The sequence below is a fragment of the Maniola hyperantus genome, chromosome 23 (assembly GCF_902806685.2).
Source record: "Maniola hyperantus chromosome 23, iAphHyp1.2, whole genome shotgun sequence".
NCBI classification, from domain to species: domain Eukaryota; kingdom Metazoa; phylum Arthropoda; class Insecta; order Lepidoptera; family Nymphalidae; genus Maniola; species Maniola hyperantus.
In genome coordinates, this window is record NC_048558.1 from 6,166,597 (window position 1) to 6,188,918 (window position 22,322).

Sequence of the window (22,322 nt, forward strand, 5' to 3'; positions counted from 1 at the left end):
TACCTATACCGATACGACTTAAACACCAGCATGAGTCAGTGGCCTTCGTGAAATGCAAGAACCATACAGTGTGACATAGCTCTTTTGGCACTTGTCAATGTCATTGACAGGGGGGCGCTTTTGGAGAACAAAGGCTATTTAAACAACAACAAAGGGGACACTTGACGCCAACGTTTCCGATTTTCCTGCCACCAAACACGCCAAAAGAGCCTTGGCGCACTGTCATGATCGTTCCTTCATATAATAATTTCTTAAAAAGGCACTGGGACCTGTAAATGAACCTATATAATAGTAAATGAAGTTAATATTGGGTGACCGTGTCGGTGTAAAGGACTAACGATTTCTCGGCTCTGTATCAAGTCTATCAGTTTGATTAAAATAACTTTCGCTTCGTAGGTGCACCCGGTACACCCTCAGTCACCGACTGGGACAAAGACCACGTGGACCTCAAATGGTCCCCGCCCAGGGAAGACGGTGGAGCTCCTATCGAGGGTTACATCGTGGAGAAGAAGGACAAGTTTGGAAACTGGGAGAAGGCCCTCGAGGTGCCGGCTGATAAGACCACTTGTACTGTTCCTGACTTAGTGGAGGGACAGACTTATGAGTTCCGGTAAGTCTTGAAAAATTCTTTGTAATTTTTAATGATAGGAATATGGTTCAGATGAGTGAAAAATCAATTTTGTTACCGGGATTTAGGTGTGTGGCACTGTCAAAATAATTGGTAGTTAAGATAAAAAGTAATATAATAAAAGTATTTTTTTATCGAAAATATTGGCAACAAGGTGGTAGCAGAACCCATAACCTTAGGGTTTGTCTTTAGCTTACTTTTATCTGAGCTCTATCCCCGAACACTGTAAGGCTTCATAAAATTTTACGTAAAATATAATGCTTAGTATAATGATATAGTGTGTCTAATGTATTCGGCTGTTAGACAACATAATCAAAATTATGTTCACGATGCCTTTTGAAAATTCTGGTATGCCTGGTATTCATCCATCCATCCATCAGCCTGTTTGCGTCCACTGCTGGACATAGGCCTTTCCAAGAGCGCGCCACCAAACACGGTCCTCAGCCTTCCTCATTCACCCGCTCCCCACCACCTTCGTCCCACACTGAGCTTACGGGTACGTGGTCTCCACTCCAGAACACGTCTGCCCCATCGGCCGTCGGTTCTGCGACAGACATGACCTGCCCATTGCCACTTCAGCTTGCTAATCCTTTGAGTTATGTCGGTCACTTTTGTTCTTCTGCGAATTTCCTCGTTCCGGATTTTATCCCTGAGAGTGATACCCAACATAGCTCGCTCCATAGCGCGCTGAGCGACTTTTAGTTTGTGGACGAGGCCAACTGTCAGTGTCCACGTTTCCGCTCCATACGTCATCACAGCCTGGTATTATTTCTATCGAATTGATTTGTAAAAAGCAGCTTATATTTCTAAAATGTCAAACATCAATAAGCAGAATTTTCAAACATTTATGTACTTGCAGAGTAAGGGCAGTAAACAAAGCCGGACCTGGTGTACCAAGTGACAGCACACATCCCATCGTCGCCAAGCCCAGAAACCTGGCGCCGAAGATTGACAGGACTAACCTGATTGACATCAAGATCAAGGTTGGACAGAAGTTTGGATTCGATGTCAAGGTGAGCCAATCTGATGGCAAAATAATTTTGACTTTCGTATTTCGAGAGGGAAGAATCTAAAGATTATTTTTTGGCTATGTAGAATTCTCTTTCTTTGTTTATCACCTCATAAACATTTTATTTTGAACTATTTGATGCTTTCCTCATACATTATAGACGTCGCTTAGCCACAATTATACCTGGTGAAAAATGGTATAGTTTCAATAAATTCACTTTATTCTTCACAAGTTCCATAAAAATTCCATTTGCCAAATAGGTTACTGGTGAACCGATGCCAGAAACAAAATGGTTCCTCGGCAAGAGGGAAGTCAAGTCCTCAGGCGAGATGAAGGTCCAGCATTCGGACTACAACACCAAACTGAACTGCAAGGCAGCCACTCGGTCTGACAGCGGAAGATACACGATAACTGCTGAGAATTCCAATGGAAAGGACGTGGCCGAAGTCGAGGTCATTGTGCTGAGTGCACCGAGCCCACCTGGAGGACCTTTGAAGGTAGATTTAATAAAAATAATAAACAACTTCATTGTTAACAAAATTACAGAGAGTAAGAATACAGGATACACTAAAAAACAAAAGGGCAACCTTATCACTAAAGTGATCTCTTCCAAGTAACCCATACTTAAAAACTTATAGTAAATTTATTATCAAGCATTTTTATAAGGTAATTTGTTTTAGCCTACAAAAGGTTTAACTTTTAAGGCAAAGGATAGGATTCTTGCTCTTCTTCAGTAATGGCTTTCGAGAGAATCATAATATCTGGAGTTAGTCCAATGTTCTAGCATGTTCTTAAAAAGTTTCGTCAAAAAAACTGCTGGGTTGGCAAAGCCGTAATAAAAAGGACAAATATAAGAAAAAGTTCACGATATACATTACTTTTACATAACTTTGTACATTTTCTATCATTGCGTGAAACTGATGTTTTATCAAAGTTATACGAAAGGTAATCTATTTAACTCTATTATGGGTTCTCACGCACCATTTTAACTTTATATGTCGATTGTCATATCAAAAGTACGATTTTAGTCCTTATTTTAAAGGTGAACCGTACTTTTAAATGATAACTGGCCCACGGAGTTAAAATGGCGCGTGAGAGCTCATTTTGTATGGACTATATGATCTTTAATGTTATTCTGGCTAGAATTTCCACAGGGAGCCAATTAATAATTATTCTCGTCTTTCAAAAGCGTTTTTACCGGCTGGCGTGCAAGAACACCAAACGTGCTCTTCACTAGACGGTGAATGGCGCGTACTCTTTTGATCTGGTTACTTAATAGTTACACTCGTCTCTTGTATTCAGGTATCCGACGTCCACGCAAACGGTGCAAAACTTTCCTGGAACCCACCAGCCGACGACGGCGGTCAGCCCGTCGAGAAATACATCGTGGAACGTATGGACGAGGCCACGGGACGATGGGTCAATGCGGGTGAAACTGACGGCCCGCAGACCAACCTTGCGGTGGATGGCCTACAGCCTGGACATAAGTACAAGTTCAGAGTCAGGGCTGTTAATAGGTGAGGAGTTAACTTATTTAACATATTTCAGTCATTATAGGTACTTCTCTTAACGTACACTATTAAACTTCTCTAAATAAGCAAAGCAACAGCAGACCGGGTCATCAATTCTCTTTTTTCCATTCGGTTTTACCAATCGGTGGGAAAATTAAGCCAGACTTAATAATATAGTTGAAAACTATCATGGCAAGAGAAATCTGGGTCTGTTTATATGTTACGATATCAAAGACGTAGATACAGAATCTTCAAAAACACGAACCCGAGTTTTGCGTCTTGGGTGAATAAAGTATTTTGTATTTTGAATACTTTTGTTCAAAGAATAGCTTTTTCAAGATTATTTTATTTCACAGACAAGGCAAATCGGAGCCACTTACAACTCCGCACGCCACAGAGGCAAAGAATCCCTTCGACGTTGCCGGCAAACCTGGCACGCCAAGGGTTAAGGACTTCGACAGGGACTTTGTTGAACTGGAATGGACCAGGCCCGATACTGATGGTGGAGCGCCTATCACTGGATACGTTATTGAGAAGAAGGATCGCTTCGCACCTGATTGGGAGGAGTGTGCACAGGTAAATACATTATTTTGAGTTTATGAAATTATTTTAAGTAGATCAACTTAACTGACTCTTTGGAAACTTCACGTCTTTTTAGTGTACTTATAGTTCAAGATCCACTAAAGATGCTGACAAAAAATCGAGTAGTTAAATTTAATCTCTTTTCTTCTGTCTATAGAATTGTTAGACACACAGCAAACCTACTCGTATTTAAAGCTGATAGATTATTATTTTTTGTATGTGGTTTCAGATCGAAGGTGACGTTACATCCGGCAAGGTACCAGACCTTATCGAAGGCAACACTTACGAATTCCGAGTTCGCGCAGTTAACAAGGCTGGTAAAGGCATTCCCAGCGATGGAACTGGCCCACATCTGGCCAGACCCAAAAACTTACCGCCCAAGATCGACAGAAACTTCATGTTTGACATCAAGATTAAGGTCGGACAAAACTTTGAACTTGACGTGCCGGTTGCCGGAGAACCAACTCCGACCAAAGAATGGCTCAACGGGGACAACATGGTTCTCAACACAGATAGAATCAAGATCGTCAACGATGCCCATTCTTCGAAGATCAGAGTTATCGACGCTAAACGCGCTGACTCTGGCACTTACACCCTCAAAGCGAAAAACATCAATGGAACAGATTCCGCTACAGTCAAGATTGTTGTTATGGATGTCCCATTGCCACCAGAAGGTCCATTAAGAGCAGATGACATCACTAAAAATGGCTGCTCACTTAGATGGAGACCGCCCAAAGATGATGGCGGATGTGAAATCACACACTACGTTGTTGAAAAGATGGACCAAGAAAACCTCCGTTGGGTTCCCGCTGGAGAAGTACAAGGCTGTAACACTCGTATTGATCACCTTATCGAAGGACACGACTACAACTTCCGAGTCCGAGCCGTCAACAGACTCGGCGAGTCTCAACCGCTCATTGGTCACGAACCTGTCACGGCTAAAGATCCCTACGGAACCCCAGACAAACCTGGTACTCCAGTCGTTAAAGACTGGGACAAAGATCACATGGACTTGGAATGGGTGCCGCCGAAGAAGGATGGCGGTTCACCAATCACTGGTTACATCATCGAAGCGAAGAAGAAGTATGGTCCATGGGAACTTGCCGCTACGGTTCCAGGAAACCAAACCACTGCCACAGTTCCAGGATTACAGGAGGGAGAAGAATACGAATTTAGAGTCATTGCTGTTAACAAGGCTGGCAACGGAGAGCCATCTGACGCATCTGCGTCACAGGTAGCGAAAGCTAGGTTCTGCGCTCCCACCTTCGACAAAATGCTTCTCTGCGACAAGACTGTCAAAGCTGGACAAAGAATACAATACGAGATCCCGATAGAAGCAGCTCCTAAACCGACAGTCGAATGGCAGATCAACGGCAAGCTCGTCCACCCATCCGACAGAATTGATATCCAAGTTTTACATAACAGGGTTATTCTAGACATTCCATTTTCCGTACGTTCCGACGGTGGCGTTTACAAATTGACCTTGAAGAATGATATTGGTGTATGCTCCGCGAGCGCCCAAGTCACTGTACTGGACAAACCTTCGAGGCCCGAGAAACCTTTGGTGGTGTCCGATGTCACAAAGGACTCTTGTTCGTTATCATGGAAAGTTCCTTTGGACGACGGCGGATCACCGATCTTGCATTACGTTATCGAAAAAATGGATCTTACTCGTGGTACTTGGTCAGATGCAGGAATGAGCACGTTCTTGTCACACACAGTGACTAGACTGATTCACATGAAGGAGTACTTGTTTAGAGTGAGTGCAGTTAACGCTATCGGTCAATCCGAGCCATTAGAATTAGATCGCGCTATTGTCGCGAAGAATGAGTTTGATGAACCTTCTGCTCCCGGTAAACCTGAGGCTACCGACTGGAGCAAGAACCACGTTGACCTGCAATGGACTCCGCCTAAAACCGACGGTGGAGCACCTATTACCGGTTATATCATTCAAAAGAAAGAGAAAGGAAGCCCATACTGGGTTAACGCTGCCCATGTACCACCAAAACAAAACAAGGCTACTGTACCTGATCTGATTGAAGGCCAAGATTATGAATTCCGCGTGATTGCGGTCAATCAGGCTGGACAGTCTGAACCTAGTGAACCTTCGGATATCATCACAGCCAAGGACAGATTTGTGGCACCTAAAATTCTTACACCACTTAAAGAGATTCGTACCAAGGCTGGCCTCATCTTCCATATCGATGTCGACTTTATTGGAGAACCTATTCCCGAAGTGAAATGGACATGCGATGGTAGACCAGTCATTACAAACGAAAGAACCACTCTGACGACAGTTGGTCACCACACCATCGTTCACACTGTGAACTGTAAGAGGTCAGATGCTGGTAAATACCAGCTTTCCCTGAAGAACGATTCTGGATCCGATGAGGGTAGCTTTGATGTTATTGTACTGGATGTTCCTGGAGCACCACAACCTCCATTCGAATATGAAGAAATCACTGCCCAATCCGTTACGTTGTCATGGAAACCACCTAAAGACAATGGTGGCAGTGAACTCACTGGTTACGTCATTGAAAAACGTGATCTGACGCACGGTGGTGGCTGGGTGCCAGCTGTCACATACATCAACCCGAAATACAATCACGCTACGGTACCAAGACTGTCTGAGGGCACGAAATATGAATTTAGAGTATTCGCTGAAAACTTACAAGGACGTTCTGAACCATTAGTGACAGACAGACCAGTCGTTGCCAAGAACCAATACACTGTACCCGGCAAACCAGGCAAGCCAGATCTCGTTTCTGCGGATAAGGATCACATTACAATCAAATGGTCTTCACCTATTTCCAACGGCGGATCTAACATTCTTGGTTATGATGTTGAAAGAAGAGACAAGGCCACAGGCCGCTGGATAAAAATGAACAGAGAACCTGTCAGATTCAACGAATACAACGATGACAGAGTCCAAGAGGGTCATCAGTACGAATACAGGGTGTCCGCTATTAACGCAGCCGGACCTGGTCAACCCTCTGACTCGTCCAACGTAATCATCGCCAAACCAATGAAGGAGAAACCGAAGTTATGGTTAGAAGGCCTTATCGGTCGCAAAATCAAGGTTAGGGCCGGCGAACCGATCAATATAAACATTCCAATTTCCGGTGCCCCAACACCGACTATCACATGGGCTAAGGGAACCATTCCGGTTGTTCCTTCATATAGAATTACAGCTGAAACTAAACCTGACGAGACCAAACTTAGCATTGAGAAATCTACTAGAGAGGATGCAGGTAAATACACCATCACTGCATCTAACGCACATGGAAAAGACACTGCCGATATTGAAGTCATCGTGGTTGACAAGCCTGGAATGCCTAAGGGTCCACTGTCTTGCATGCCGGTCACACATGACGCTATAAGTCTGACATGGATGCCACCTACGGACGATGGTGGCAGTGAAATCACCGGCTACGTTGTCGAAGTTGCTGAATTTGGTGTTAACGACTGGCGAACAGTAGCTGGATTCTGTCCCAAATGCTCATTTACTGTTAAGAATTTGACTGAAGGCAAGAAGTACTTGTTTAGAGTTCGCGCAGAAAACTTATACGGTGTATCTGAGCCATTGGAGAGCAAACCAATTATTGCTAAACTGCCATTCGATCCACCAGATGCACCTGACACACCTAAGATTACTGGTTACAGTGCGAACAGCTGCTCTCTCGAATGGGAACCACCTGCGAACTGCGGTGGCAAACCCATCACAGGTTACATTCTTGAAAAGAGAGAACGCGGTGGTGAATGGATTAAAATCAACAATTATCCGACACCTAACACGTGCTACACTGTCCAGGACCTACGCGAAGGAAACCGCTACGAGTTCCGCGTCATCGCCGTCAACGAAGCCGGTCCAGGCAAACCTAGCAAACCTACAGAATCTATTGTCGCAGAGACCCAGAGGCAAAAACCAAGTGCACCAGAAGCGCCCAAACCGGACAGAGTCACGAGGGACTCTGTTACATTATCGTGGAGACCGCCGAAGAGCGATGGTGGCTCCAAAATCAAGGGCTACATTGTTCAACAGAAAGGTAAAGGAGACAAAGACTGGAAGGACGTCAATGACGTGCCCATTCCGAGCCTTGTTCACACTGTACCAAAACTTAAAGAAGGTGCAGAATACCAGTTCAGAGTTATCGCCGTTAATGATATTGGCAGATCCGAACCTAGCAAACCAACGAGCGATATCACGATCGCCGAACAACCAAACAAGCCATGCATGGATCTCAGTGGAGTTCGGGATATCACCGTACGTGCTGGAGAAGACTTCTCTATTCACGTGCCTTATACCGGCTTCCCGCAACCGACTGCGTCATGGTTTGCTGATGACAAGCAGCTCGATGTTGATGGTGACTCCAGAATATTCCAGAAGCTTACCCCTGACTCAGCGTCGCTCGTTGTTAAGGATGCCAAGAGGTCTGACGGTGGTCAATACCGATTACAATTACGCAACCCGTCTGGTTATGACACTGCCACAATTAACGTGCGTGTGCTCGACAGACCTGGGAAACCAGAGAACTTGCGAGCGGAAGAGTTCGAGGGTGAAGCACTCACGCTGTACTGGAACCCACCCAAAGACAACGGCGGCGGCGAAATTACCAACTACGTCGTTGAGAAACGCGAAGCCCGTACACCTAGCTGGACTAAAGTGTCTGGCTACGTCACGACACCGTTCTTACGGGTGAAGAATTTGACAGTTGGCAAGAGCTACGAGTTCAGGGTTATGGCTGAGAATCAATACGGTCAATCAGACCCAGCGCAAACCCTCGAACCTATTAGAGCGAGACATCCATTCGATCCACCGAGCGCTCCTGGCACACCTTACTCGGTCGAAACAACGGAATCTTCCATCACGGTTACTTGGACGAAGCCGCGTACAGATGGAGGGTCACCGATCACTGGTTATATCCTTGAGAAGAGGTTAATTACTGATGATCAATGGACGAAGGCGTCCCACGCACACATTCCAAACACAACTTACAAAGTACAAGGGTTGATAGAGAACCACGAATATGAGTTCCGTGTGTCTGCTGTCAACGCAGCGGGTCAAGGACCTTACTCGCAGAGCTCGGATGCTATCCGCGCATGCGCACCGCCGGCTGCTCCGCGAATCACAAGCGATCTCAGCCTTAGAGACATCACGGTCATTGCCGGAGAAGAGATTAGGATCACTGTACCTTACACTGGAAACCCGAGACCGAAGGTGAGTTAAAATATAATTTTATTTAGTAAAACAGTAGATTTTTCTGTTTTACTTTATTTCTATTGAATCAATTTATATCAGAACTAAAATGTTACCTACATAGTTACATCCTCGACATAGCTTGACATGAATTTAAGAAGGCTGGAAGGCAATTATACGCATAATGTATTTAGGCATCTACTTTTAATTTTTTGTTTTTTGAAGCCGTGGAAGTTAGTGTGTCCCTGTAATTAAAATTTTCTCTATATTTGTAGGTGTCATGGATAATAAACAACGACGAAGTGTTCCCGGATCATCGCATCCGCTTCGACACGTCGGACATCAACACAGTGTTCATAAACTCGTGCGCCAAGCGATCCGACACTGGATCTTACACTGTGCAGCTGATCAACAGCGAGGGATCAGACAGCGGCACTTGCAGGGTAAGTCACAATAGTCTAACTACATTCGATAAAGAACTACACTAGGTATAATGGACAATAAACAACGACGAAGTGTTCCCGGATCATCACATCCGCTTCGATATGTTGGACATTAGCACAGTTTTCATAAGGTGCACTTGCAGGGTGGGACTAAGATCTATAGAGCGCACTTTAACTTTGCTCAGACTTGAGATTGAGTTAAAACGAGACAGATTTATGTGAGAGATATAGCTCTGTCTCGTTTTAACTCTGTCTTAAGTCTAAGCTATGGCAGAGTGCGCTCTATAGATCTCACCCTTAGTCCACTAAGAGTGAAGCCACACGATACGTTACCTTGGCTGCGCGGTGCTGCTGCGTCATTCTACATAGAAAGGGCTGTACCATGCCACACGATGCGTTACGACGTCGTGCGTTGCCGCACCGCACGCGCAACTGTTTGGGACCAGAGAGACGAGACGGGGAGGGGTGGTGCGTTGCAGACAGTGCGTTCTCAGAGTGAGAGGGGGGTTGGCCATAGTCTACCAAATTGGTTAAGTGCGGATTGGCAGACTTCACACACCTTTGAGAATATTATAAAAAACTCTCAGGCATGCAGGTTTCGTCACGATGTTTTATATCACCTTTAAATCAAGTGATATTTAATTACTTAAAACGCGCATAACTCCAAAAAGTTAGAGGTGATCGAACCCCCGACCTCCGATTAGGAGGCGGACGTCCTAGCCACTAAGCTATTACAGCGTTGCCCTGCCACGTAATAAAGACTAATAAATTAATCTATTTCAGGTGCTTGTAGTAGACAAGCCGTCCCCGCCAGTGGGTCCACTAGACGCGTCAGACATCACGCCAGACACATGCACGTTGTCATGGAAACCGCCGCTAGACGATGGCGGATCACCCATCACCAACTATATCGTGGAGAAGTTGGACAATACTGGAGTAAGTCCCTCTGATTTTAAACATTTTTGTGCAAAAACAAGGATTCTACGGGGTTTTTAAAAAGAATATTAGCCATTCTAATCATGACTAATATTCCGCTTTCCCCTCCAACTAAGCGTAAAGCTTATGCTAGGAGTAGGTACAACAATAGTACAACGGTGGGGTTTGAACCGACGATCTTTCAGATTTCAGTCCGCTTCTATCCTAAGAAAACTCCTAGTTTTATATATTTTTTAATAATAATGGTATTTTTTTTAAATGGAAGGGGGTTGCGATCACTATCAATGAGAACTACGATATGGAAATGACAAAAGCCAGATTGAAAAAATAAATGGTATAGTCCTTGCATTTCACGAAGGCGAGTGGGTCATGCTTGTGTGTAAGTCGTATCGGTATAAGTAAGGTACACTAAATGTGTGCGTTTGACAGCTCTTGATCGCAACTGATTGGTCCGACATGCACGCACACTTACGCAATGTCCGTGTATACGACGTAACCACAAGTAAAGTTCACTCGCCTTCGTGAATTGCAAGAACCTTACCTTAAGAACCTTACCTTATTGTAAGATACCTTTGAATTTTTCCATTATTTTCTGACTAAATTTATCTCTTTTATTCCCTCAGGTATGGTCAAAGACGTCGTCGTTCGTGCGCAACTGCCACTACAATGTCATGGGTCTGGAACCGAACAGGAAGTACATGTTCCGCGTACGAGCTGAGAATCAGTACGGAGTGTCCGAACCACTGACGATGGACGACTACGTCACTGCCACGGTTAGTATTTCCTTCATATTACTAATTACTATAGTCGACACATTTTAAACTGAGTCGTCGAGTTATCTGTCCGTTTCGCTCGCACTGACAGGTCGTAGGTAAGTGCGAGCGAAACAGACAGATAACTCGACGACTCAGTTTAAAATGCGTCGACTATAGATGATGCTTGATTTTCCGGGAAAGTAGCTTAGTACGAGATTTTATGTCTCACCAACGTTGATAGTATTCGAGTGTCGAAACACTTCCGCGTTATAGTAAACTGGATCTTTACTGCTTTGTTTTAAAGCTCAAGTTTGTCTACACATCTATAGCCAGCGCTCCAAGCGGAAACGTCGCAAAATAAAAATCAGAGAGGAGACCCGCGCTCTGTAGTGAGCCGGCGATGGGCTGATCATCATTATCATCATCAAGAGATCTTTTTTTTAATTCTCTTTTACTGATACAATTTTTCCCCAAATCTAGTTCCCATTCACGATACCCGACCCGCCGGGCGTACCGCGCGTCATCGAGTGGGACGGCTCCACCGCCACCGTGGTATGGGACAGGCCCAGATCAGACGGAGGCGCTCGCATACAGGGATACAAGATCGAGTTCCGGGATATACTGGACAACATATGGGCCAGTGCGGACTACCTCGTCAAGGACTGCAATTACCAGGTGAGATATTTACTAAATTCTTTCTGAAACAAGGACAATTCAAACTAGTTTTATTGTAAAAATGTGGCAATAGATATTTAATTTAATTTGTACCAAAACATTTACAATAAAGAGAAAAAGTGGACAGGGAAGCACTTCACCACAATCAGAGATATCTACCAGTGACCCTTGGCAGTGCGAGAGGTTGTAGACGGAGTAGAATAGGTACAAAAAGAAGACGGAAAGTTTTTCATGAGAAAACATAGTAGATACTATGTAACATTATATAATATACACAAATATTATATATTCAATGGAAATGGACAAAATATCGCAGAATATTCTTACTTAGGTTAAAAATCTTTTTTTTGTAGGGTTCCGTACCTCAAAAAGAAAAAGAGAACCCTTATAAGATCACTTCGTTGTCTGTCTATCAATTGGGCGACTCAAAACCTTTGGGGTACTTACTTCGCGTTGACCTAGAATCATGCAGGTAGCAATGTCTTATACCACAAACAAGTAAAGGTAAAAATCCGAAAACCGTGTGGTCACGAACTAGTAATTAGTTTACTAAAGCACATCATAAATGGCGCTGCCCCTAATTAACTTGCAGTGTTGCACACAAAGTGTTTTAATATATTGTACTTGCGATGGTACGGAACCCTTCGTGTGGGAGTCTGGCTTGCATTTGACTGGTTTTTGTTTTTGTTGTTCAGGCCTACAACTTGGAGCCAGGTCACGAATACGAGTTCCGCGTGCGTGCCAAGAACGCGGCCGGCTTCAGCAAATACTCCGCCAGCTCACATCCGTTCAAGGTCCGCGGCAAGGCGGGACCGCCTTCCGCGCCACGGTCACCTCGCGTGCTGCGTGTTGGAAGGAACTACGTCGATCTGTCCTGGGATCCTCCGGCTTCTGATGGAGGTCTGTATCCCCAAAGGAGGACATATGTGTTTACCTGTATGTATGTATGTCCGTTCTTATGTCCGCTCGTAACTACTCAAGGGCTCAACCGATTTAGACAAATGGCACGTCATTAGATGGCGCAAGTGTCACTGGGTACATATTTTTTTTGAAAAATATCAAAATGGCGGTTTTATGCACTTCAATGTGCGCGCTGAAAAAATGGAGTGCAAACTGCAGTTGGGGGTTTGAAAAGTTTTTAAATTACTTGTTCTCTTATTATGTACCTATTAGAGCGGTTACGTACCGCAGATCGGTTAGGTGTAGCGCAGAGAACAATCGGATGTACAACTAGCCCACTGGGGCCATAAGCTAAGATGGCGGGCCCTAGCCGGGGAAATCCCGGCTGAAAGATATCCACCAGGGTACAAAGTTGCTCTGTGCCTCACCCGGGTAAGGAGGCCTTGCCTCGAGGCCCGTACCGGAGAAGACCCTGTCGTCGTCGTCGTATGTTGACTTTTTCACTGAATCTTTATCTTCATAAAGAAAAAAGAAAAAGAAAAGAAAATGCATTTATTTGTTGTTGGTGTCACAGATAAAAACAAAGTACAAATGTAACATTTTCATCTGTGACACCACCCCAAATGGGTGTACAGCTCAGCATAATGTCCTGCATCATATGCGTTAACACACATAAGATGCAGGACGCTGATTTTCAGCTGTGACCCGGGTGACGCCACAGTTACAAACTTAAATTATAAATATAACAGAAAAGACTTACTTTTGTTCTCAGGTTCTCGTGTTACCGGCTACATCATCGAACGCCGTGAGCTCACAAGCTCTGTCTGGGTCAAGACCAACGATTACTCCGTTCAAGATACTACCTTCACAGCGCTCAACCTCAGTGAAAAGGCTGATTTTGAGTTTAGGATTATTGCTGTTAATTCTGCTGGTAAGTTTGACTCCTCTTGTCCCCCTTCGCCTTTTTATCACTGTACCGTAAGGCGCTGAGTGAATTTCCACCCCTATGTTGGCGACATTCCTTCTTCACGCACAAAACGCTTTGCGTTATTATTCCTTAAACGCATAGTTAAAGGTTTGGAATACTCTTCCTGCGGGCTGAACATTGAAACCACCGAGCAATATGACATTGGTTGCTTCTACATTGCTGCTTCACTGAGTCATATTATAATATTTTTTCGTAGGAAACCTTCAATGGATTAAAAGTAAATGTCAAATGAGCTCAGTATCATTCAGTATTAGACAGTGAGTTAGAGAATCAGCACGCACATCAGTGTTTCCTACCAATTGTAATCCGGATATCTTTAAAACACTTTAAAGCATATGTACCTTCAAGGCAATCGCGTCCCCCATCTTAGTCCACTTCATCAGGTGTGATCTTAGTCATAGCACAATTTTTAGGCGTGTGCCTATATTGAAAAAAAATTGGGATTGGTCTGCTAAACACGTCTTCTCTTAAGCACCCTAAAGGAGATTTTATTGATTTAAAAAATCCACAGGTAAATCCGAACCATCAAGCTGCACAACACCAGTGCGAACCGGCGAAGAAGTCGGTGGAGCTAAGCCGGAATGGCTCAAACAGATGTCGCCCACGATATGTGCGCCTCTTGGCAGGCCTTACACTCTCGAGTGTGTTGCATCTGGCAGCCCAGTGCCCACTGGCCGCTGGCTGAAGAATGGCAGAGAAGTTGTGCTTGGCGCAAGGTCAGTGTGCATTTAGCTTAATCTAAATATATAAAAGGAAAAGGTGACTGACTGACTGACTGACTGATCTATCAACGCACAGCTCAAACTACTGGACGGATCGGGCTGAAATTTGGCATGCAGATAGCTATTACATCTGCATGCCAAATGCATGTAGACATCCGCTAAGAGAGGATTTTTGAAAATTCAACCCCTAAGGGGGTGAAATAGGGGTTTGAAATTTATATTATACGCGGACGAAGTCGCGAGCATAACCTAGTATACCACTAAGTTTCCTGTCACATATTTTTCTAGGGATTAGTTCTTGTCAATTAGGAGCCGTTTCTTACTTTAGACAAATTTACTCTTTTTCTGTTGTATTTGTTTAGGACATTATCTGCCCTGGCCAGTTTCGTGGACAAATTTTTGCTCCCAAATTTTTCTTACTAGGCTTGGCTTGACAAGTCAAACCAAGTTTAGGGAGGAAAAGACAAGACTCATATTTTTCACTTGTTCATACTACAGAACTGACCAACCATCATACTTCCGCGATGGCTTTGTAAAGACTTTTTGGATATCTTATTTTTTCATGAAGATTGTTGAACTTGAAACCCAAACTCCTTGAAATTGGTATAAAAATGTTTTTTTTTTTTCACTTGCCATTTCTTGTCGCACAGACTAATCGCGGAGTCTCGCGAGGGTACGCTAAGACTGAACATCCTAGAAGCGACAGACGCGGACGAGGGCGACTACACATGCGAGGCTAGCAACAGCCTCGGCAGCATTTACTGTACTTCGCATCTCAAGATTGGAAGTAAGTATTACTCATTTTACGTATGAGAAACATCGGCAAAATCACTGATATACGACTAAATCAGCGTTTTCGTGGCTAGTTACTACCAACTAAGCGATTACACGACATGCCGCCAAGAGATTGAGCGTTCTGGTATGATGTTATGTAGAAATTAATTAGGGGTGTAGATTTAATTAAACTGCCAGCCCTTCTAATTTAGCCCACTTCCATCTTTGCTTGCATCGTCACTTAACACGATAAGATCGCAGCCCAGAGCTCAATTTATCATCGAATAAACCATAAGCCGCGGTTGAAGAAACTTTTAATCTATAACTAACTACTTGGTACCTTAACCTCAATGAAAGATGGCGACTTCAAAACAGCTATACTGTTTGGCGGCCAATTTAAGCGGCAGTGATGTTTGAACGTTACTTCAATCCGACAAAACTTCTTAAGTCAAATATTAACACAATTTATGTTCCAGGCCCACCACGCATCACGCGAATGCCAGGTGACCTCAACCTGCCAGAGCACGACAACACGAAGATCAAGATCCTTTACTCCGGAGACCAGCCCGTGGACGTCACCATCAGTAAAGATGGCCACAAGCTGTCTGAGACGCCTCACTTCAAATACACGGTGTTCGATGACTACATCCTTATATTCATTAAGGACATCACTAAGGATGATATGGGTAAGTAATTAGGCTGTTAATCTTGCATCAAAAAATAAAAATTAAAACGTCAGACCATAAAGACAGGTCATTTATGTAAATGAGGAACAGAAAAGGTCCTATAATGGAACCTTGTGGGACCCCTATTTTTATAACGAATCCGGAAGATCGCTTTCCATTCACGTCTACCTTTTGTATTCTATCATTTAGGTAAGAACTCATCAACTTCAATGCTGCAATTTAAAATAGATCAGCAATTTTAAAACTACAACTAATACAACAAAACAAATATAAGAGTGCAGTCCTTTCTTTTCAACTAGATAATGACGTCCGCAACTTCGTAAGCGTGGATTTAGTTTTTTAAAAATCCCAAGAGATTCTTATAAACAGTAGCCTATGTCCGTCTCCGGAATGTGACTTATTTCTGTCTCTTCTTCAAAATCGTGTATAAATATTATAAAATAGTAAATTCAATTCAAAAATTTCTTTCAGCTTCCAGCTTGAGCAAAAAAAATATGTTTAAAAACAAATCTGTATTCTCTACAGGCACATACAAACTCACAATCAAGAACAACTCAGGCGAAATATCCGACACATTCTCGATAACCGTAACCGGACTGCCCGGACCGCCTCAAGGACCATTGGAAGCCTCAGACATTACCAGGCATACGTGCACGTTGGCTTGGAAACCTCCCACATACGATGGAGGATTACCAGTCACCCATTACATTGTTGAGAGGATGGACATGACTGGTACCAACTGGATAACAATCGCCTCCTGTGTCCGGGACACGAAGTTCACGGTACTTGGGTTAACGGAAGGACAGGAGTATAACTTCAGGATACATGCTGCCAATGATAACGGCATGGGACCTGGCTTGGAAGGTGCTAGCCCGATTAAGGTGAGTTTAAATTTTTATCCCAGTATAATAAGTTGGTGATCTCATACCTAAATAAAAAATTGATAGGTAGTTGATTGAGTTTAAAAAAGGTACCTTTATAAAAGCTGATTTTAACCTCTATTATGCCACCTTGCTCAAAAAGGCAAAGCAAAATTAACATGGAAAATATTCAAAAGAAAATTTTCATGTCACAATTTTTCATTAGATATGCAAGGGGCTGCCTTGAAATTCAAAATCCAATTCCATACATACAATTATGTTTGTCAATTATTCTAGAACCCTGGGAATCTTATGATTAAATGCCCTAATGGGACTATGTTATTCTGTAGGAAAGATGCAGCTCATGAATTTTCAATGCTTTGAATCTTGCTGTTGTCTTAAAATGAAATAGCGACAATGTTCTGCTTTGTATAATATGTCGCAGGTATATTGTCAAAGCCGTGGTATTACAATTTCAAATAGTGATATTATATATAATAATTAAACGGTAGATTGTCAGTAGACTTCATTTCTTACTATTTAACAGCCTAGCTTTAGTAATATTGTAATGTCACGGGGTCATTATAGTGACATTATAATAAATCTAGGTATATTATGAGTGAAGTTAGCAGTGGAACACGTCGAGCGTTCTGATTGGTCAAAAAGTCCTCCTCCAGAAAAGTGTCTTGTTACTATATATTAATAAAGGTAATCCTTTTTCTCAGGCCAAAGCTCCTTACGACCCACCATCAGCACCTGGCATTCCCAACATCTTGGAAGTTGGTGGACATTTCGTACACCTCAACTGGGATAAGCCCGAAAACGATGGCGGTGCAAGAATACAGGGTGAGACTGTTAATCAATTCAACGCTTCACTAAACAATATTGTTGGGGATGATCATGGAACAGTAGAAATACCAGTGTTATAAGTCCCGCAAATTTCTAATGCGCGTGGCCGCCATTTTAGTGACGTCAGCACTAGACTGAAGTTTTGAGCTGATGGTATATTTTTATAAGGGTTTATTATGAGGTTTTTATGATGGTTTATTTTTGGTTTAAGTTTACGCTAGTAATAAATAGGTACTAACATAGGTTAAGTAATTGTTTCTCTACTAACACACAATTATGGGCCGTTTTTCCTTTTGAGGTACGGAACCCTAAAAATACAATACCATATCTTTCATTTCAGGCTACTGGGTAGACAAACGCGAAGTTGGCTCACAGAGCTGGCAACGCGTCAACCCTACCCTCTGCGTACCTAACCAGCTCAACTGCGCGAACCTCATCGAGGGTCGCCAGTACGAGTTCAGGGTCATCGCGCAGAACGAAGCTGGTCTGTCGCCGCCTAGCACCAACAGTCAACAGGTCAAGGTCGTCGACCCGAAGGGTGAGTATGCCAACTTTTAAAATCTCCCCTTGTGAATTTATATAAACTTTTAGTCATAAGTGGGAAGCAAAAAGTTAAAAGATGTAATTATTTCAATACTTTTAATACCTTTCGCTTTTATCGCTTCGCTATCGGTCGGGAATTGAAACAAACTAGCCCCAGTGACGTCACGTATCACACATATTGGTGTACTTGTATGTTCAAAATGTTAACCAAAGTGGAAGCAAGTTGGACCCTTACTACATGACAATTTGATTATCGTTGAATCAATGAAGTTTGCCGACACGTAGAATCCACTCAAAACCTTTTACGATCCAAACATGATGCCTACTACTATCATTTCAGCATACTGGCCTTGAGAACTATGTTACTAGTCACTTTATTAATAAAATTATTTTGCGTATACTCAGTTACAGACTTCCTCTACTTTATCCCTCAAAAAAATGTCCAGTGTTTACGTTTCAATGCATTTTTGTAGTATGTGTATGAGCGATGAAAAGATATGACAGAATTATCCATAAATTACAACAATATATTCCCTGTTCCAGCGGCAACACCGCCAGAGGTCGTGAAGCCACTGAGGAACGCCAACTGCATTCAGTACCACAACGCTAAGTTCACGTGCACCATCACTGGGTCACCGAAGCCGACCATCACTTGGTATAAGGGTGAGTAACCTACATAATTACAAATACCTATACAATTTTATCCTCTTTTTCGATGGTCCATGTCATATTGTTTTCAATTTTAACGTTGCCGTGATTTCATTAAAAGATGCATCATGCAAATCATAAAATGTTTAACTCCTGTAATGTATGAATAAATTTTATGATGCCTCTAGCCTAGTGGTTAGGACGTCCGCCTTCTAATCGGAGGTCGGGGGTTCGATCCCGGGCACGCACCTCTAACTTTTCGGAGTTATGTGCGTTTTAATTAATTAAATACTTATCACTGGCTTTAACGGTGAAGGAAAACATCGTGAGGAAACCTGCATGCCTGAGAGTTCTCCATAATGCTCTCAAAGGTGTGTGAAGTCTACCAATCCGCACATGGCCAGCGTGGTAGACTATGGCCAGAACCCTTCTCACTCTGAGAGGAGACCCGTGCTCTGTAGTGACCCGGCGATGGGTTGATCATGATGATACAATTTTATCCTCTTTTCGATTATTATTCATGTCATATTGTTTTAAATTTTAACGTTGCCGTGATTTCATTAAAAGATGCATCATGCAAATCATAAAATGTTTAACTCTTGAAATGTATGAATAAATTTTATTCTCTTAAAGATGCCTCAAGTTTTAGAGGCTAAGTAAAGTACTGGACTCTCTTTTCTCTAGAATTTGCTAACTACTCAATGTTTTAGAATATCCAATTTAATTCTTGAATCAAGGTTGACTTGAGATTTTCCATTCCCATATTCCCACCTTTGACAACAAAGTTGTTGAACTGATCTTCATTTTTATACAGCTTGCATTCTTAGACGTAAGCTGCTTCTAACCGCGGAAAAAAAATTTCCCAGAACACCAGAAAATCTTCGCGAACGATATTGCCACCAACGAATAATCATTATCATCCTGAGTCTACAATCTCCTACAAAACTTACAAAATATGGGTCATGGTCTATTCCACATTTTTTTATTTTTGTCGCGGTTCTTTGAATGTGTGAATTTCCTCATCCTTCTTAGTTCTTCTTCTACCTTTTGGTTTTTCTGTCGGGCCGCCATCTTGTTATGGTCCTTGCAGTTCTTGTGTTTGGCATTTATTTCAGGTGATCAGCTAGTAACACGAGTAATAATTCTGTTATTTCTGTCAGGTGCGCGTGAAATCACCAACGGTCCTCGCCACCGCATCTGGAGTGAGGGAGACAACCACTTCCTCACAGTCATGGACGTGTTCGGTGAAGACGCTGACGAGTACGTGTGCCGAGCGGTCAACAAGGCCGGTGTTAAGAGCACCAGGGCGGAACTGTTGATTATGAGTAAGTTATACCTTTATTTACAGGATTTACGCTGGAATGGAGCTTCTTCTGTGTTTATTGAGTGGCAAACTAGAATTACCAGCAGTTCGTACGTTTCAAATTGTGAACCCTACTAAATATTTTTTTTGGTGGACCACTAAGTTTTTTTTGACAATCATTAAGAACATTACCTCATATGACATGATACTGATGCTGTTGACCTTCAATTGTCATTTCAAAATCATATGGGTACTCAGACCCCTTAATCTCTTTATTTAAAAAGCGTACGTTAATGTGACGGTTCAATTCATTACGCAATTTTAAGGTTGCCAAAAATAATCGGAATATGGACCGAACTCACCGAACTAATTTGAAAGCTAAAGACAATATACAAACATGAAAATGTCAAATGACTTAAAGTACAATGTGATTTTGCTCAGAGTTGAGACGTAGTTAAAACAAGGCAAATTTTATATATCTACATAAATTTGGCTCGTTATAATTCTTCTGAGTAAAGTCAAAGTGCGCTCTGTACATCTCGGTCTCATTCTTAACTATAATATATTTTTCTAAAAAACTGACCTTTTTCCAGCTGCGCCAAAACTGAACGTACCACCCAGATTCAGGGTCACAGCGTACTTCGACAAGGGTGAAAACGTCGTCATCAAGATACCGTTCACTGGACACCCCATACCGAAGCTCACGTGGGTGCGAGAGGGAGAGACTATCGAGTCTGGACTTCATTACCACGTTGAGAGAAAAGGTCAGATATAATATGTTTGTTGATACTTTTCGACTTTGTATAGAATAGTTCAGTTTCTGTTTAGTTGTCAATAAAACTCAAACAGAACATTGCTATAAAAGTCAAATGTACTAAAATCTTACAGTAAAAAAATGATATGATTTTAAGCCCTGGCCATAGTATTTCTAATTAAATGAAACAATATAAATACTTCAAATAAAAGTTTTCAGCTTGAAAATTTATGTCAACCCCATCGGACATACTGTTTTGGTCGTCATTTTAAATAAGCGATATATGGGGTATATTTTGCTTTAGATTATTTGACACCATTCTAGATAGTTTTTTTTTCTTAATGAAAATAGTGAGCAAACCAACAGGCGTATCACCTGATGTTAATTGCCATGCGCCTATGAACATTTGCGGTACCAGAGGAACCACCAATGCGTTGCCGACCTTTCAGGAATGTATTTTTATAATTATTTATATATTTCAGAACGCCATGCCATCCTCACTATCCGCGACGCCAGCAAAATGGATTCTGGACCGTACAGACTCACTGCCGAAAACGAATTGGGACAAGATTCCGCCATTATTAACATTGAAATTAGCGGTGAGTAGCATTTCTACTTTAAAATCTATAGTATCCATAGTATTTTAATAGACAATAGTAGACAAATTAGCTATTCCTCTTCCAACCTTTCAAAGCCAAATACATATTTTGACTACCAATTGAATATCACTTGCTTTCACGGCGAAGGAAACATCGTGAGGAAACGTGCATGTACAAGAGTTCTCCATAATGTTTTGAGAGGTGTGTGTTTGTCATTCTGTTTGCCGATTCACATTAGACCAGCGTAGTAACCTAAACCCTTCTCATTCTGAGAGGTGACCCATTCTCAGTAGTAGGCCGGTGAAGGGTTGATGGCTTTGACAAGTTCAGCGTTTTTGAGGTGACCAAACATAAGCCCTATAGTTTATCATTCCAGTAATGATTAGCATAATATTATGACCATAGTATATCGCTACAGTAACTACAATGCCCAATTACTTAAACTGGTTTGAGAAGCTTGGATGTAGCTTCAAATAAAAACCTTTCACATGCGTCTTAAAACTTTTGCAAAGGTATTTTATAATCTTGTTTGTTATCCCCATTACAGATCGTCCAGATCCACCAAGATTCCCATCAGTGGACAACATTGGTGTGGAATCTTTGGCATTGTCCTGGAAAGCACCAGTTTGGGACGGTGGATCAGACATCACCAACTACCTTGTCGAGAAGAGAGAACATCCCATGTCAAGCTGGATAAGGGTTGGAAACACCAGGTTAGAAAGCTACCTTTTGAATGCCCATAGTATGTTATTCCCACCAAATATTTAACTGTTAAACTTAAACTGAAAAAAATCGCAATTAATAGCGCACATAAATTTAATTATGTTTCAATCCTCAACTTTCCTCAAAGATTACCTATTAATGTCATATAACTATTTATGATTTATTCATTGAAAAATCAATATAATCTTAAGATCAATTTTTTTATTTAACACGATATAATGTAATGATTATATTATT

General features: G+C 42.3%; 1 protein-coding gene across 43 annotated transcripts in view; it reads left to right on the plus strand.

Moving 5' to 3' along the window:
• bt (projectin protein bent) overlaps positions 1 to 22,322 on the plus strand; it is a 161,294-nt gene that overhangs the window by 111,399 nt on the left and 27,573 nt on the right. For all 43 annotated transcript variants that reach the window (XM_069506366.1, XM_069506364.1, XM_069506369.1 and 40 more), the window contains 23 exons: positions 397 to 610; positions 1,488 to 1,641; positions 1,898 to 2,134; positions 2,940 to 3,154; positions 3,505 to 3,724; positions 3,960 to 8,948; positions 9,203 to 9,370; positions 10,154 to 10,306; positions 10,930 to 11,079; positions 11,542 to 11,736; positions 12,432 to 12,636; positions 13,409 to 13,567; positions 14,136 to 14,340; positions 14,997 to 15,133; positions 15,597 to 15,806; positions 16,332 to 16,687; positions 17,392 to 17,512; positions 17,856 to 18,053; positions 18,602 to 18,721; positions 19,867 to 20,031; positions 20,603 to 20,773; positions 21,246 to 21,362; positions 21,910 to 22,075. In XM_069506366.1, coding sequence (XP_069362467.1) covers positions 397 to 610; positions 1,488 to 1,641; positions 1,898 to 2,134; positions 2,940 to 3,154; positions 3,505 to 3,724; positions 3,960 to 8,948; positions 9,203 to 9,370; positions 10,154 to 10,306; positions 10,930 to 11,079; positions 11,542 to 11,736; positions 12,432 to 12,636; positions 13,409 to 13,567; positions 14,136 to 14,340; positions 14,997 to 15,133; positions 15,597 to 15,806; positions 16,332 to 16,687; positions 17,392 to 17,512; positions 17,856 to 18,053; positions 18,602 to 18,721; positions 19,867 to 20,031; positions 20,603 to 20,773; positions 21,246 to 21,362; positions 21,910 to 22,075 — 9,025 coding nt within the window. The remainder of the gene's footprint in view (positions 1 to 396; positions 611 to 1,487; positions 1,642 to 1,897; positions 2,135 to 2,939; positions 3,155 to 3,504; positions 3,725 to 3,959; positions 8,949 to 9,202; positions 9,371 to 10,153; positions 10,307 to 10,929; positions 11,080 to 11,541; positions 11,737 to 12,431; positions 12,637 to 13,408; positions 13,568 to 14,135; positions 14,341 to 14,996; positions 15,134 to 15,596; positions 15,807 to 16,331; positions 16,688 to 17,391; positions 17,513 to 17,855; positions 18,054 to 18,601; positions 18,722 to 19,866; positions 20,032 to 20,602; positions 20,774 to 21,245; positions 21,363 to 21,909; positions 22,076 to 22,322) is intronic.